This window comes from Gigantopelta aegis, chromosome 4 (assembly GCF_016097555.1).
Source record: "Gigantopelta aegis isolate Gae_Host chromosome 4, Gae_host_genome, whole genome shotgun sequence".
NCBI lineage: Eukaryota > Metazoa > Mollusca > Gastropoda > Neomphalida > Peltospiridae > Gigantopelta > Gigantopelta aegis.
The window spans coordinates 118,981,573-119,000,436 of record NC_054702.1 but is presented as its reverse complement, the minus strand read 5'-3'; the positions used below and the strand labels follow the sequence as shown (position 1 = coordinate 119,000,436).

The following is an 18,864-nucleotide window of genomic DNA, read 5'->3' as shown; positions in this document are numbered from 1 at the left end:
CTTTTGTTTTCAGTATTTCACATTTTCAATCCACATATTTTCTGGTTTGTTAATATATATATCTTGATTAAAAAACAAACCCCAAACCTTCAGCAAAAAAAAAAAAAAAAGAAAAAAAGAAAAGAAAAAGAAAGAAAATACAGTCCCCTCCAACCCCCCCCCCCCCCCCCCCCCCCCACGTAACTAAATTTGGTATAAACAAATAACTACTGCATATACATCAGAGATATAATCATACTTCAGTTAATATGGCTCCTTCCCAAACCCACTGTTAATATTTTCATCTCTCTCTATTTGTGCACCTTGCCAAACATACTATTAATATTTTCATCTCTCTCTGATTGCCAAACATACTATTTCCCCATCACTCAGTGGCCCCTCACTGGCTACTTGACAAATTGATTTACATCTGTGGATTGACTGGCAATAAAACCACCATGGAGTGTGATTTAAGGAAAGCGCCCGTTAAATGAAATAAAGGAAGGAACAACAGCTGATGCCACTGTTGGTCTGTGCCTGGATCAAATGGATTTTCTTCTGTCTCTGAGATACTGTCAACGGTTTCTTATCATTGCCACTGAAACTCACAACACATTGATTGCCAAACACTGACTGGCAATATAATGTTATTCTATATCACCTCGGCTCAAAGCGATTGGTTTGGCCACTGAAACTCACAACACATTGATTGCCAAACACTGACTGGCAACATAATGTTATTCTATATCACCTCGGCTCAAAGCGATTGGTTTGGCCGCTGAAACTCACAACACATTGATTGCCAAACACTGACTGGCAACATAATATTATTCTATATCACCTCGGCTCCAAGCGATTGGTTTGGCCCCTGAAACTCACAACACATTGATTGCCAAACACTGACTGGCAATATAATGTTATTCTATATCACCTCGGCTCAAAGCGATTGGTTTGGCCACTGAAACTCACAACACATTGATTGCCAAACACTGACTGGCAAAATAATGTTATTCTATATCACCTCGGCTCCAAGCGATTGGTTTGGCCACTGAAACTCACAACACATTGATTGCCAAACACTGACTGGCAACATAATGTTATTCTATATCACCTCGGCTCAAAGCGATTGGTTTGGCCGCTGAAACTCACAACACATTGATTGCCAAACACTGACTGGCAACATAATATTATTCTATATCACCTCAGCTCAAAGCGATTGGTTCTGCCACTGAAACTCACAACACATTGATTGCCAAACACTGACTGGCAACATAATATTATTCTATATCACCTCGGCCCCAAGCGATTGGTTTGGCCACTGAAACTCACAACACATTGATTGCCAAACACTGACTGGCAACATAATATTATTCTATATCACCTCGGCTCCAAGCGATTGGTTCTGCCACTGAAACTCACAACACATTGATTGCCAAACACTGACTGGCAACATAATGTTATTCTATATCACCTCGGCTCCAAGCGATTGGTTTGGCCACTGAAACTCACAACACATTGATTGCCAAACACTGACTGGCAATATAATGTTATTCTATATCACCTCGGCTCCAAGCGATTGGTTTGGCCGCTGAAACTCACAACACATTCATTGCCAAACACTGACTGGCAACATAATGTTATTCTATATCACCTCGGCTCCAAACGATTGGTTTGGCCACTGAAACTCACAACACATTGATTGTCAAACACTGACTGGCAACATAATATTATTCTATATCACCTCAGCTCCAAGTGATTGGTTCTGCCACTGAAACTCACAACACATTGATTGCCAAACACTGACTGGCAACATAATGTTATTCTATATCACCTCGGCTCCAAACGATTGGTTTGGCCACTGAAACTCACAACACATTGATTGCCAAACACTGACTGGCAACATAATATTATTCTATATCACCTCAGCTCCAAGTGATTGGTTCTGCCACTGAAACTCACAACACATTGATTGCCAAACACTGACTGGCAACATAATATTATTCTATATCACCTCGGCTCCAAGCGATTGGTTTGGCCACTGAAACTCACAACACATTGATTGCCAAACACTGACTGGCAACATAATATTATTCTATATCACCTCGGCTCCAAGCGATTGGTTTGGCCACTAAAACTCACAACACATTGATTGCCAAACACTGACTGGCAACATAATATTATTCTATATCACCTCGGCTCCAAGCGATTGGTTTGGCCGCTGAAACTCACAACACATTGATTGCCAAACACTGACTGGCAACATAATATTATTCTATATCACCTCAGCTCAAAGCGATTGGTTCTGCCACTGAAACTCACAACACATTGATTGCCAAACACTGACTGGCAACATAATATTATTCTATATCACCTCGGCTCCAAGCGATTGGTTTGGCCACTGAAACTCACAACACATTGATTGCCAAACACTGACTGGCAACATAATATTATTCTATATCACCTCGGCTCCAAGCGATTGGTTTGGCCACTAAAACTCACAACACATTGATTGCCAAACACTGACTGGCAATATAATATTATTCTATATCACCTCGGCTCCAAGCGATTGGTTTGGCCACTGAAACTCACAACACATTGATTGCCAAACACTGACTGGCAATATAATGTTATTCTATATCACCTCGGCTCCAAGTGATTGGTTCTGCCACTGAAACTCACAACACATTGATTGCCAAACACTGACTGGCAACATAATGTTATTCTATATCACCTCGGCTCCAAGCGATTGGTTCTGCCACTGAAACTCACAACACATTGATTGCCAAACACTGACTGGCAACATAATGTTATTCTATATCACCTCGGCTCCAAGCGATTGGTTCTGCCACTGAAACTCACAACACATTGATTGCCAAACACTGACTGGCAACATAATGTTATTCTATATCACCTCGGCTCCAAGCGATTGGTTTGGCCACTGAAACTCACAACACATTGATTGCCAAACACTGACTGGCAACATAATATTATTCTATATCACCTCGGCTCCAAGCGATTGGTTTGGCCACTGAAACTCACAACACATTGATTGCCAAACACTGACTGGCAACATAATATTATTCTATATCACCTCGGCTCCAAGCGATTGGTTTGGCCACTAAAACTCACAACACATTGATTGCCAAACACTGACTGGCAACATAATATTATTCTATATCACCTCGGCTCCAAGCGATTGGTTTGGCCGCTGAAACTCACAACACATTGATTGCCAAACACTGACTGGCAACATAATATTATTCTATATCACCTCAGCTCAAAGCGATTGGTTCTGCCACTGAAACTCACAACACATTGATTGCCAAACACTGACTGGCAACATAATATTATTCTATATCACCTCGGCTCCAAGCGATTGGTTTGGCCACTGAAACTCACAACACATTGATTGCCAAACACTGACTGGCAACATAATATTATTCTATATCACCTCGGCTCCAAGCGATTGGTTTGGCCACTAAAACTCACAACACATTGATTGCCAAACACTGACTGGCAATATAATATTATTCTATATCACCTCGGCTCCAAGCGATTGGTTTGGCCACTGAAACTCACAACACATTGATTGCCAAACACTGACTGGCAATATAATGTTATTCTATATCACCTCGGCTCCAAGTGATTGGTTCTGCCACTGAAACTCACAACACATTGATTGCCAAACACTGACTGGCAACATAATGTTATTCTATATCACCTCGGCTCCAAGCGATTGGTTCTGCCACTGAAACTCACAACACATTGATTGCCAAACACTGACTGGCAACATAATGTTATTCTATATCACCTCGGCTCCAAGCGATTGGTTCTGCCACTGAAACTCACAACACATTGATTGCCAAACACTGACTGGCAACATAATGTTATTCTATATCACCTCGGCTCCAAGCGATTGGTTCTGCCGCTGAAACTCACAACACATTGATTGCCAAACACTGACTGGCAACATAATGTTATTCTATATCACCTCGGCTCCAAGCAATTGGTTTGGCCACTGAAACTCACAACACATTGATTGCCAAACACTGACTGGCAACATAATATTATTCTATATCACCTCGGCTCAAAGCGATTGGTTTGGCCACTGAAACTCACAACACATTGATTGCCAAACACGGACTGGCAACATAATGTTATTCTATATCACCTCGGCTCAAAGCGATTGGTTTGGCCACTGAAACTCACAACACATTGATTGCCAAACACTGACTGGCAACATAATGTTATTCTATATCACCTCGGCTCCAAGCGATTGGTTTGGCCACTGAAACTCACAACACATTGATTGCCAAACACTGACTGGCAATATAATGTTATTCTATATCACCTCGGCTCAAAGCGATTGGTTTGGCCACTGAAACTCACAACACATTGATTGCCAAACACTGACTGGCAACATAATGTTATTCTATATCACCTCGGCTCCAAGCGATTGGTTTGGCCACTAAAACTCACAACACATTGATTGCCAAACACTGACTGGCAACATAATATTATTCTATATCACCTCGGCTCCAAGCGATTGGTTCTGCCACTGAAACTCACAACACATTGATTGCCAAACACTGACTGGCAACATAATATTATTCTATATCACCTCAGCTCAAAGCGATTGGTTCTGCCACTGAAACTCACAACACATTGATTGCCAAACACTGACTGGCAACATAATATTATTCTATATCACCTCGGCTCCAAGCGATTGGTTTGGCCACTGAAACTCACAACACATTGATTGCCAAACACTGACTGGCAACATAATATTATTCTATATCACCTCGGCTCCAAGCGATTGGTTTGGCCACTAAAACTCACAACACATTGATTGCCAAACACTGACTGGCAATATAATATTATTCTATATCACCTCGGCTCCAAGCGATTGGTTCTGCCACTGAAACTCACAACACATTGATTGCCAAACACTGACTGGCAATATAATATTATTCTATATCACCTCGGCTCCAAGCGATTGGTTTGGCCACTGAAACTCACAACACATTGATTGCCAAACACTGACTGGCAATATAATGTTATTCTATATCACCTCGGCTCCAAGCGATTGGTTCTGCCACTGAAACTCACAACACATTGATTGCCAAACACTGACTGGCAACATAATGTTATTCTATATCACCTCGGCTCCAAGCGATTGGTTCTGCCACTGAAACTCACAACACATTGATTGCCAAACACTGACTGGCAACATAATGTTATTCTATATCACCTCGGCTCAAAGCGATTGGTTTGGCACAACATATACATATACCTACATTTGTTATGTTGAATTTTACTGGCAGAATTCAGGGTATTGCCTTTTTGGATATTTAGTTTTGAAAAATTTCCGTACGTGTCCATTCCAAAACTCTTCTATAAGTGATCTAACTGCATGGAAATCAAACCAGTTTAACTAAATGTTTATATACAATGTCCTAGATAGACACTTATACAATCACTGATTGTAAGTTATTATTTCATTGAATAGTACAATCACTGATTGTAAGTTATTATTTCATTGAATAGTACAATCACTGATTGTAAGTTATTATTTCATTGAATAGTACAATCACTGATTGTAAGTTATTATTTCATTTGATAGTACAATCACTGATTGTAAGTTATTATTTCATTTGATAGTACAATCACTGATTGTAAGTTATTATTTCATTTGATAGTACAATCACTGATTGTAAGTTATTATTTCATTGAATAGTACAATCACTGATTGTAAGTTATTATTTCATTTGATACAACAGTTTGGTACATGTACACAAAAATGTTTGTTGTGAAAAAAACCCATTTAAACAGTGTTACATGTAATTGCATTTGTCATGGTGAATTTTACTTGTATTTCTGAACATCTAGTTTTGTAAACTTTTCAGTGGAGCATGCCCCTGGATACCCAATAAACTCAGGCCCTTTACACCCTCGATATCAGTCAATCAGGACCCCCCCCCCCCCCCCCTCACCAATCAAGACAATCTCTATTTATAAAGACCTCTGCTTGTATGTCTGTGATACACATTGGCTCCCATTTTTGTAGGAGGCCAGGGGTGGGGGAGCAACCTGCTTTTTCCCCAAATTCAACAAAAATGCCCAAATCTGGATAACAACATTATTCATATTAAGCATTGCTACCAAACAGCTACATAGGGTTGCAAATGTATCGCTACACATTGTTCACATGGATTGCCAATAATATATCTTTGTTAGAATGATGAAAATACATGGTGAAAAGGTTTGAGTCCAGCTCATTTTGCCAAATATATCTCCATAATTTTTGCCCAAATTTGAGGTTTTGCTTCAAGACTGCCCCCCCCCCCCCCCCCCCCCCCCCCCACCATCTGGTAAGCTTTTGATACCCAGATGGTCAAGCTTTGCATGTCACAGTCTAGACACATCCCTGCATAATTTGCTGCACAGCCCCTGAAATTGTTAGTCTGGTCAGTTTATGGTTTGACCAAGAATAGATATTACCACAAATGATTATCCGTTTTTAGTAGTTGGATACATCCTGTATGACACATTAAAAACCTCTCAGAATTGCTGCAATATTCGTATACGTTAATACTATTTTGTTTTTGATGTTTTATTTTTGAGGAGCATACAAAATAAACCTAAAAGTAATTTCTTTTTATAGTGTACATAATATTTGATAAGATAATGTGTTTGTAACTCAAAAATTAACAATCTTTGTTAAGCACGGTCAAAGTTTTCATTATGACATTTGGCTTGTTGATAAAATGTTTGTATCTGTATTCAACAATATGTCAGTCAGTCAGTCAGTCAGTCAGTAGGTTGGTTGGTCAGACGGTCGGTCGGTCGGTCAGTTGGTCAATCAGTCAGTCAGTTAGTCAATCAGTCAGTAGATAAGTTTGTCAGTTGGTCATGCAGTCAGTCAGTAGGTAAGTTGGTCAGTCAGTCAGTCGGTCATGCAGTCAGTCAGTCAGTAGGTAAGTTGGTCAGTCGGTCAGTCAGTCAGTCAGTTGGTCATGCAGTCAGTCAGTAGGTAAGTTGGTCAGTCGGTCAGTCAGTTGGTCATGCAGTCAGTCAGTCAGTCAGTAGGCAAGTTGGTCAGCGATCAGTCAGTCAGTCAGTTGGTCATGCAGTCAGTCAGTCAGTAGGTAAGTTGGTCAGTCAGTCAGTTGGTCAGTCAGTTGGTCATGCAGTCAGTCAGTAGGTAAGTTGGTCAGTCGGTCAGTCGGTCAGTCAGTTGGTCATGCAGTCAGTCAGTCAGTAGGTAAGTTGGTCAGCGATCAGTCAGTCAGTCAGTTGGTCATGCAGTCAGTCAGTAGGTAAGTTGGTCAGTCGGTCAGTCAGTTGGTCATGCAGTCAGTCAGTCAGTAGGTAAGTTGGTCAGTCAGTCAGTCGGTCAGTCAGTTGGTCATGCAGTCAGTCAGTCAATCAGTCAGTAGATAAGTTTGTCATTTGGTCAGTCGGTCAGTTGGTCAGTCAGTTGGTCATGCAGTCAGTCAGTCAGTAGGTAAGTTGGTCAGTCGGTCAGTCAGTTGGTCATGCAGTCAGTCAATCAGTAGGTAAGTTGGTCAGTCGGTCAGTCAGTTGGTCATGCAGTCAGTCAGTCAGTAGGTAAGTTGGTCATGCAGTCAGTCAGTCAGTAGGTAAGTTGGTCAGTCGGTCAGTCAGTTGGTCATGCAGTCAGTCAATCAGTCAGTAGATAAGTTTGTTAGTTCGTTCTGCAGTCAGTCAGTAGGTAAGTTGGTCAGTCGGTCAGTCGGTCAGTCGGTCAGTCAGTCAGTTGGTCATGCAGTCAGTCAGTCAGTCAATCAGTCAGTAGATAAGTTTGTCAGTTGGTCATGCAGTCAGTCAGTAGGTAAGTTGGTCAGTCGGTCAGTCAGTCAGTTGGTCATGCAGTCAGTCAGTCAATCAGTCAGTAGATAAGTTTGTCAGTTGGTCATGCATCAGTCAGTAGGTAAATTGGTCAGTCAGTTGGTCATGCAGTCAGTCAGTCAATCAGTCAGTAGATAAGTTTGTCAGTTGGTCATGCAGTCAGTCAGTACGTAAGTTGGTCAGTCGGTCAGTCAGTCAGTCAGTTGGTCATGCAGTCAGTCAGTCAGTAGGTAAGTTGGTCAGTCAGTCGGTCAGTCAGTTGGTCAGTCAGTCAGTCAGTCAGTCAGTCAGTCAGTCAGTCAGTCAGTCAGTCAGTTGGTCGTCAGTCAGTCAATCAGTCAGTAGATAAGTTTGTCAGTTGGTCAGTCGGTCAGTTGGTCATGCAGTCAGTCAATCAGTAGGTAAGTTGGTCAGTCGGTCAGTCAGTTGGTCATGCAGTCAGTCAGTCAATCAGTCAGTAGATAAGTTTGTCAGTTGGTCATGCAGTCAGTCAGTAGGTAAGTTGGTCAGTCGGTCAGTCAGTTGGTCATGCAGTCAGTCAGTCAATCAGTCAGTAGATAAGTTTGTCAGTTGGTCATGCAGTCAGTCAGTAGGTAAGTTGGTCAGTCAGTCAGTCAGTCAGTCAGTCAGTCAGTCAGTTGGTCATGCATTCAGTCAGTCAGTAGGTAAGTTGGTCAGTCGGTCAGTCAGTTGGTCATGCAGTCAGTCAGTCAGTCAGTAGATAAGTTTGTCAGTTGGTCATGCAGTCAGTCAGTAGGTAAGTTGGTCATTCAGTCAGCCGGTCAGTCGGTCAGTCAGTTGGTCATGCAGTCAGTCAATCAGTAGGTAAGTTGGTCAGTCGGTCAGTCAGTTGGTCATGCAGTCAGTCAGTCAGTAGGTAAGTTGGTCAGTCGGTCAGTCAGTTGGTCATGCAGTCAGTCAGTCAGTCAGTAGGTAAGTTGGTCAGTCGGTCAGTCAGTTGGTCATGCAGTCAGTCAGTCAATCAGTCAGTAGATAAGTTTGTTAGTTGGTCATGCAGTCAGTCAGTAGGTAAGTTGGTCAGTCGGTCAGTCAGTCAGTCAGTCAGTCAGTCAGTTGGTCATGCAGTCAGTCAGTCAATCAGTCAGTAGATAAGTTTGTCAGTTGGTCATGCAGTCAGTCAGTAGGTAAGTTGGTCAGTCGGTCAGTCAGTTGGTCATGCAGTCAGTCAGTCAAGCAGTCGGTCAGTCAGTCAGTCAGTTGGTCATGCAGTCAGTCAGTAGGTAAGTCGGTCAGTCGGTCAGTCAGTTGGTCATGCAGTCAGTCAGTAGGTAAGTTGGTCAATTGGTCAGTCGGTCTGCCAGTTGGTCAGTCAGTCAGTCAGTCAGTTGGTCATGCAGTCAGTCAGTCAGTCTGTCAGTTATTCAGTGTGTTTAAAACAGCACCTGTCTACTATGCCTTGTGTGTCTATGTTTCAGGTTTGGCATCTCTGGACGCGAAGTCCAGTGGTCGGATGGGTCTGCGTGCGATCATTTACTACTTCGCGACAACGTTCATCGCCATCATCATCGGCATCGTGCTGGTGGTGTCAATCCACCCGGGCACGTACGCGAAGAAAACCTCCAAGGCGATGACGGAGGACGACATGACAGCCACATCGCTCGACGCCTTCCTCGACCTCATCCGGTACGATGGCCACTTAATGATTCTTAAATACCATAATGGTACTACCGGTATGACCTCGGTTTACCATACCTTAGTTAAATAGTTAATACCATGGCTGAACTACTGGTATGACCTCGGTTTACCATACCTTAGTTAAATAGTTAAATACCATAGTGGTACTACCGGTATGACCTCGGTTTTCTGTACCTTAGTTAAATAGTTAATAAACCTAGTGGTACTACCGGTATGACCTCGGTTTACTGTACCTTAGTTAAATAGTTAATAAACATAGTGGTACTACCGGTATGACCTCGGTTTACTGTACCTTAGTTAAATAGTTAAATATCATAGTGGTACTACCGGTATGACCTTGGTTTACTGTACCTTAGTTAAATAGTTAATAAACATAGTGGTACTACCGGTATGACCTCGGTTTACTGTACCTTAGTTAAATAGTTAAATACCATAGTGGTACTACCGGTATGACCTCGGTTTACTGTACCTTAGTTAAATAGTTAAATACCATAGTGGTACTACCGGTATGACCTTGGTTTACTGTACCTTAGTTAAATAGTTAATAAACATAGTGGTACTACCGGTATGACCTCGGTTTACTGTACCTTAGTTAAATAGTTAAATACCATAGTGGTACTACCGGTATGACCTTGGTTTACTGTACCTTAGTTAAATAGTTAAATACCATGGCTGAACTACTGGTATGACCTCATTTTACAATACTTTAGTTAAATAGTTAATACCATGGCTGAACTACCAGTATGATCTTATTGTAACTGTACTTTAATTAAATACCATAGTTGGACTACCAGTATGACCTCAGTTTACCATACTTTAATTAAATAGTTAAATACCATGGTTTAACTACCGGTATGCATGACCTCAGTTTAACTGTACTTTAGTTAAATACCAGTTTGACTACCGGTATGACCTCAGTTTAACTGTACTTTAGTTAAATACCATAGTTGGACTACCGGTATGACCTCAGTTTAACTGTACTTTAGTTAAATACCATGGTTTGACTACCGGTATGACCTCAGTTTAACTGTACTTTAGTTAAATACCATAGTTGGACTACCGGTATGACCTCAGTTTAACTGTACTTTAGTTAAATACCATAGTTGGACTACCGGTATGACCTCAGTTTAACTGTACTTTAGTTAAATACCATAGTTGGACTACAGGTATGACCTCAGTTTAACTGTACTTTAGTTAAATACCATAGTTGGACTACCGGTATGACCTCAGTTTAACTGTACTTTAGTTAAATACCATAGTTGGACTACTGGTATGACCTCAGTTTAACTGTACTTTAGTTAAATACCATAGTTGGACTACCGGTATGATCTTAGTGTAACAATACCTTAGTTACTAGTATATTAATTGTTTCGGCTACCAAAGGTATATAAATTGTTAACAACTAAAGACGTGAGCTATGTTCCTGTTACACGCCAGGTGGGTCATCCTCTTTACTGGGTACCAGAGACAATTGTTTGATGTTTCAGACACTGTATAAATTTATAACAACCAAACTGACAATTAGGTGTGTTTTTTCAGACCGATATAGGCAATATTGGCTTTTTTGTACAAATGCCAATGGTCATTTGCAAAATTTAAATGTCGTGAACATGTGCTAAGGGACATATTCGCAAAAAAAACATGTAACAATATTAATCCGGTTTACAGTATATACCATAGTTGAATTACCAGTATGACCTCAGTTAACTATACTTCAGTTAATAATAAATACCATTGTTGAATTACCGGTATGACCTCAGTTTAAATATATGTTAGTTAATAATAAATACCATTGTTGAATTACCAGTATGACCTCAGTTAACTATACTTCAGTTAATAATAAATACCATTGTTGAATTACCAGTATGACCTCAGTTAACTATACTTCAGTTAATAATAAATACCATAGTTGAATTACCAATATGACCTCAGTTAACTATACTTCAGTTAATAATAAATACCATTGTTGAAAATTACCAGTATGACCTCAGTTAACTATACTTCAGTTAATAATAAATACCATAGTTGAATTACCAATATGACCTCAGTTAACTATACTTCAGTTAATAATAAATACCATTGTTGAATTACCAATATGACCTCAGTTAACTATACTTCAGTTAATAATAAATACCATAGTTGAATTACCAGTATGACCTCAGTTAATTATACTTCAGTTAATAATAAATACCATTGTTGAATTACCAATGTGACCTCAGTTAACTATTCTTCAGTTAATATGAAGAACTATGCCAATCTAAATAATGACCATGCATAATTGAATTATACCAAGCTAAGTTACTATATATGAAGGTGAAAAATGACCATAGATGAACTAAACAAAGCTGAATTGTGGCCATAGTTGAATTCTACCAAGCTGTGTTCTGTGCAGGGCAGTAGTTTAACGAGTTGTTTGTGGTTCGTGAGTGAACTCTAGTTTAACGAGTTGTTTGTGGTTCGTGAGTGAACTCTAGTTTAACGAGTTGTTTGTGGTTCGTGAGTGAACTCTAGTTTAATGAGTTGTTTGTGGTTCGTCAGTGAACTCTGTGTAGTAACCGTAAAACGTGCACTGGTCCTGTGATACAAAATGTTTAGTCGTGACTCAAATCTCTAATAATGTCGAGATTTTACCATACACTTTGCATGCATGTGACATCATCAGATATTTTACCATACACTTTGCATGCATGTGACATTATCAGATATTTTACCATACACATTGCATGCATGTGACATCATCAGATATTTTACCATACACATTGCATGCATGTGACATCATCAGATATTTTACCATACACATTGCATGCATGTGACATCATCAGATATTTTACCATACACATTGCATGCATGTGACATCATCAGATATTTTACCATACACATTGCATGCATGTGATATCATCAGGTATTTGAATCTTAAGTAGTGTCGGAAATAAAATAAAACTGATTTTCGTTGATTATTTCTTTCAAATTAAACTGACAAGTAAATATTTAGTAAATATCTATTTAATGATACTCTACCTAATTTAGCATTTACCTGTTTGGGCTCTCATTGATGTACAAGGTGGTGTTTACTCTTGAAATTAAAATAAAGATGTCAGTAAACAGGATATTTGTTACCTTTATTGGAACAGACTATAACACATTTTGATAATATGTGTCAATTCCATTTACCCTTAAACAAACTTTTAATTTAAAACTGCAAGTTAACTGATTATTTTGAATTGCAGCATAAATTATTAATTATGACCAGCATATTTAGTGAATATAAATTCAATATAAGTACATTAGAAATTTACACAATCTTGCAACCACTTAAAGGTGCTATATTAGAAGTTATATATGAGCATCTGTTAGTGACAAAGATTCTCCAATAAAAATGTCTTTTCTACTAGTAGATAAAATTATTTCTTATAATCATTTATGGACATATAGTTAAACGTGTAGCCTTTAAATGTTAAAGCAAAAGTTAATAAAAACATGATTTGCAATAGCTGTCATTATGCAACTTTGAGATAGCACCTTTAATACCATTATAATATATAGATCACAAATTCAGAATAGTTCTTGACAGTTTTGCTCAAAAGTTACTTATAAATGTCTACAGATATTTTGTTTTGGAGATGGATAGAGGTAAACCCTCATCAGAACGGTCCCTCACATATTGTAACAGCAATGAAACTGACACTACTGACCACAATTTGTTATAGTCTGTTCTGATAAAGTGCACAAATTACCTGTTTACCGACATTTCTTTTAATTTCAAGAGTAAACCCCACCTTCTGCATCAATGAGAGCCGAAACAAGTAAATGCTAAATTAGGTAAACTATCATTAAATAGATATTTACAAAATATTTACTTGTCTGTTTAATATGTAAGATATAATTGACGAAAATCATTTTTATTTTATTTCTGACAGTACTTTAGACTCTAAAGTTTTATATGCATGGGCTCTGGGTGGGAGTGGGTGCTAAGGTTTGAACCAAGAACTCACCAGCCTCCGAGATGATGGATTAAATACAACACTATCAAGACTGGCTTCGACAAGTGTGCACATGTTTAATAAACACTTGTAGTTGATGGTGTTTTACAGTAAGTGAGACCGGTGAGTTATGTAAATAGGTGTGAACCTGTCCTACACGCAGAGCCTGGTGTGTTATGTAAATAGGTGTGAACCTGTCCTACACGCAGAGCCTGGTGTTTTACAGTAAGTGAGCCCGGTGAGTTATGTAAATAGGTGTGAACCTGTCCTACACGCAGAGCCTGGTGTTTTACAGTAAGTGAGCCCGGTGTGTTATGTAAATAGGTGTGAACCTGTCCTACACACAGAGCCTGGTGTTATACAGTAAGTGAGCCCGGTGAGTTATGTAAATAGGTGTGAACCTGTCCTACACGCAGAGCCTGGTGTGTTATGTAAATAGGTGTGAACCTGTCCTACACGCAGAGCCTGGTGTGTTATGTAAATAGGTGTGAACCTGTCCTACACGCAGAGCCTGGTGTTTTACAGTAAGTGAGCCCGGTGAGTTATGTAAATAGGTGTGAACCTGTCCTACACGCAGAGCCCGGTGTGTTATGTAAATAGGTGTGAACCTGTCCTACACGCAGAGCCTGGTGTTTTACAGTAAGTGAGCCTGGTGTGTTATGTAAATAGGTGTGAACCTGTCCTACACGCAGAGCCTGGTGTTTTACAGTAAGTGAGCCCGGTGTGTTATGTAAATAGGTGTGAACCTGTCCTACACACAGAGCCTGGTGTTATACAGTAAGTGAGCCCGGTGAGTTATGTAAATAGGTGTGAACCTGTCCTACACGCAGAGCCTGGTGTGTTATGTAAATAGGTGTGAACCTGTCCTACACGCAGAGCCTGGTGTTTTACAGTAAGTGAGCCCGGTGTGTTATGTAAATAGGTGTGAACCTGTCCTACACGCAGAGCCTGGTGTTTTACAGTAAGTGAGCCTGGTGTGTTATGTAAATAGGTGTGAACCTGTCCTACACGCAGAGCCTGGTGTGTTATGTAAATAGGTGTGAACCTGTCCTACACGCAGAGCCTGGTGTTTTACAGTAAGTGAGCCCGGTGTGTTATGTAAATAGGTGTGAACCTGTCCTACACGCAGAGCCTGGTGTTTTACAGTAAGTGAGCCTGGTGTGTTATGTAAATAGGTGTGAACCTGTCCTACACGCAGAGCCTGGTGTTTTACAGTAAGTGAGCCCGGTGAGTTATGTAAATAGGTGTGAACCTGTCCTACACGCAGAGCCTGGTGTGTTATGTAAATAGGTGTGAACCTGTCCTACACGCAGAGCCTGGTGTGTTATGTAAATAGGTGTGAACCTGTCCTACACGCAGAGCCTGGTGTTTTACAGTAAGTGAGCCCGGTGAGTTATGTAAATAGGTGTGAACCTGTCCTACACGCAGAGCCTGGTGTGTTATGTAAATAGGTGTGAACCTGTCCTACACGCAGAGCCTGGTGTTTTACAGTAAGTGAGCCCGGTGAGTTATGTAAATAGGTGTGAACCTGTCCTACACGCAGAGCCTGGTGTGTTATGTAAATAGGTGTGAACCTGTCCTACACGCAGAGCCTGGTGTTTTACAGTAAGTGAATCCGGTGAGTTATGTAAATAGGTGTGAACCTGTCCTACATGCAGAGCCTGGTGTGTTATGTAAATAGGTGTGAACCTGTCCTACACGCAGAGCCTGGTGTTATACCTTGCTGGGCCTGGTGTTTTACGTGGCAGGTGTAATTAATTGTTGTCTCATGCCATTATGTCTGAAAACAGCTAACAGCAGGTGCCATGGCCATACAGGTACCTGCATCAAGTAATGAATATTGATGTCAGTAACACAATCTAATATGTCAAACTTAGAACATTTATAACCGAAAAAACAAGGACACCGAAAAAACTAAAACATTTCACTGCCAGAAAAAAAACAGCTGGGGGTAGGGGTGGGGGTGGGGGTGAAATCACAAATGTTTGACATTCTGTTTTGAAGAAAGATACATCCCTCTCTAGATCTGCCATTAATTACTGTTACAGCAAATTATATCACAAGAAATTTAGTTAGTGAAGATTTTATGTGAAAATGAGTGTCATTTGATTGACGTAAATCTGTTCATTTTATGAGTAATAAAATAATGTTGGAAAATATGTGTTTGCAAGGTGTGGTGGAGTGGAGAATAAATCCAGGCAGGTGTTAGCTAGGTACCAATCATTACAATAGCAAGAGAAATTTGATATATTAGCAAACCTCACAATACAGCACAAGTGGCAGGGAGTCCATTTGGCCATGATAATGAGAGTTGACTATGTGAAACATGTACAGACCAATGTAATAATAAATATTATTGAGCAATTAAAGTTTTAATATCAGCAGCTGGTGATATTACAGGCCTGTATGAATGACAGTTCAAGGAATTTGGTGGGCATTGGTGTGTGGGTGTTTCGAGGGAGACACAATCTGTAGTGTGGGGATTGGTGTGTGGGTGTTTCGACGGAGACACAATCTGTAGTGTGGTGGTTGGTGTGTGGGTGTTTCGACGGAGACACAATCTGTAGTGTGGGGTTGGTGTGTGGGTGTTTCGAGGGAGACACAATCTGTAGTGTGGTGGTTGGTGTGTGGGTGTTTCGAGGGAGACACAATCTGTAGTGTGGGGGTTGGTGTGTGGGTGTTTCGACGGAGACACAATCTGTAGTGTGGTGGTTGGTGTGTGGGTGTTTCGACGGAGACACAATCTGTAGTGTGGGGTTGGTGTGTGGGTGTTTCGAGGGAGACACAATCTGTAGTGTGGTGGTTGGTGTGTGGGTGTTTCGAGGGAGACACAATCTGTAGTGTGGGGGTTGGTGTGTGGGTGTTTCGAGGGAGACACAATCTGTAGTGTGGGGGTTGGTGTGTGGGTGTTTCGAGGGAGACACAATCTGTAGTGTGGGGATTGGTGTGTGGGTGTTTCGAGGGAGACACAATCTGTAGTATGTGGTGGGGTTTGTGTGGGGGATGGAGACACAATCTGTAGTGTGTGGGGGTGGGGTGTGTTTGGGGGTGGAGACACAATCTGTAGTGTGTGGTGTTGTGTGTGTTTGTGGGGGGTGGAGACACAATCTGTAGTGTGTGGTGTTGTGGGGGTGGGGTGGGGGTGGTGGAGACACAATCTGTAGTATGTGGTGGGGTTTGTGTGGGGGATGGAGACACAATCTGTAGTGTATAGTGGGGTGTGTGTGTGTGGGGGGGATGCAGACATAATATGTGGTGGGGTGTGTGTGTGTGTGGGGGGGTGGAGACAATCTGTAGTGTGTGGTGGGGTGTGTGGGGGGGTGGGGGTGGAGACACAATATGCAGTGTGTGGTAGGGGGTGTATGTGTGGGGGTGGGGGGTGGTGACACAATTTGTAGTGTGTGGTGGGGTGTGTGTGTGGAGGTGGAGACACAATCTGTAGTGTATCGGTGCACTAGCCATATTTTTGTCTTTATTTATATAGAGTAAGACAAAAAACACATTTTAGTCCTCGAGTGAAGGGGTCCTGTATTAATTTGCTTTTCAATGGTGGGTGCGGTGGGTGGAAGAAAAGGTGATTGAGTCAAAGGTGAGTGGTGGTGGTTGGGTCAATGGTGGGTGGGGTTGGTTGGGTCAATGGTGAGTGGTGGTGGTGGGGCAATGGTGGATGGGGTTGGTTGGGTCAAAGGTGAGTGGTGGTGGTGGTGGTGGGTGGGGTTGGTTGGGTCAAAGGTGGGTGGTAGTGGAGGAAATGCATATTCTGACCAACAAAGCATCAAGAGCCAAAGTGCCAGTTCAACACATTCCACACCTTACTTACAACACATTCCACACTTTGCTTACAACACATTCCACACCTTGCTTACAACACATTCCACACCTTGCTTACAACACATTCCACACCTTGCTTACAACACATTCCACACTTTGCTTACAACACATTCCACACTTTGCTTAAAAAACATTCCACACCTTGCTTACAACACATTCCACACCTTGCTGATGTTGAAGTGTTACGTCCCACTTGACGTTTTAGTGGAACATATAATATATCACTTTGATATGAACCAAGATGTGTTTAACCATACGAGTAATACAGTGACCTCCTCCAGGAATACTTCTCCGGAGAACCTGGTTCAGGCAATGTTCCAGCACCAGCGCACAGTTTACAAGGGCATGTTGATTAACAAATCAGTGTGCTTTAATTGTGTCATTGTACAAACGTTTTGTAACAGCCTCATACAACGACCTCTTTCAGGAATATTTTCCCAGAGAACTTGGTTCAGGCGACGTTCCAGCACCAGCGCACGGTGTACGTGAAGGGTTCGCTGGAGGCCGAGGGCAACGACACGATGAATGTCACCGATCTGCCATTCAGCCTCAATGAGACCATCTCCACCACCACGCAGACCGTGGTCGTCAACACCATCACCGACAACTCAACCAACACCACCTACGTCATCCTCAAGGAGACCGAGACCAAGTGGATCCGAACGCTGCCCTACAACCATGGCATCAATGTGCTCGGTGGGTCTTACACGGGTCACTGTCCACATTAGACAGGTCACTGTGTATTAGACAGATGACTGTATTATACAGGTGACTGTATTATACATGTGGTGACTGCATTAGACAGGTGATTGTCTTGGACAGGTGACTGATAGATTTGTTTATGTGTATTAAACAGGTTGCTGTATTATACAAACAGCTGTATTAGACAGGTGACTGTGTATTATAAACAGGTGACTGTATTAGACAGGTGACTGCTAGATTTGTTTGTATATTAGACAGGTGACTGTGTATTAGACAGGTGTCTGTATTTGACAGTTAGCTGTATTAGACAGGTGTCTGTATTTGACAGTTAGCTGTATTAGACAGGTGTCTGTATTTGACAGTTAGCTGTATTAGATTGGTGGCTGCATTATACAGGTGGCTATATTATACATGTGACTGTGTGTATTAGACAGGTGATAGATAGATTGGTTTGTGTGTTTCAGGCCTGATCAGTTTCTGCACGGTGTTTGGTATTCTCATGAGCAAGATGGCTGAAAAGGCGAAGCTGATGGTCGACTTCTTCGCAGTGCTCAACGAGATCATCATGAGGATCGTCCTGCTCGTCATGTGGTAAACACTTTTATTACTTCTCATGTGCTAAACACTTTTATTACTTGTCAGGTCAGGTCAGGTCAGGTCATAGGGTTTTACGTGCACATTCAGAACAAGCTGTTGTAGTGCACACCCGTCATGGGCACAAGAGCCGGCCTTGGTCGGCTCCTCCGTCCATGACAGATTACTTGGCATGTGGTAAACACTTTTATTACTTGTCATGTGGTAAACACTTTTATTCCATACCTATTCAATCTTACTATAGTGATAA

The 18,864-nt window shown here is 41.3% G+C and overlaps 1 protein-coding gene across 4 annotated transcripts in view; it reads left to right on the top strand.

Annotated features, from left to right (window-relative positions):
• Positions 1-18,864, top strand: part of LOC121371909 (excitatory amino acid transporter 2-like) — an 84,846-nt gene that overhangs the window by 46,317 nt on the left and 19,665 nt on the right. For all 4 annotated transcript variants that reach the window (XM_041498149.1, XM_041498150.1, XM_041498152.1 and 1 more), the window contains 3 exons: positions 9,288-9,495; positions 17,746-18,014; positions 18,485-18,611. In XM_041498149.1, the coding sequence (XP_041354083.1) occupies positions 9,288-9,495; positions 17,746-18,014; positions 18,485-18,611 (604 nt within the window). The remainder of the gene's footprint in view (positions 1-9,287; positions 9,496-17,745; positions 18,015-18,484; positions 18,612-18,864) is intronic.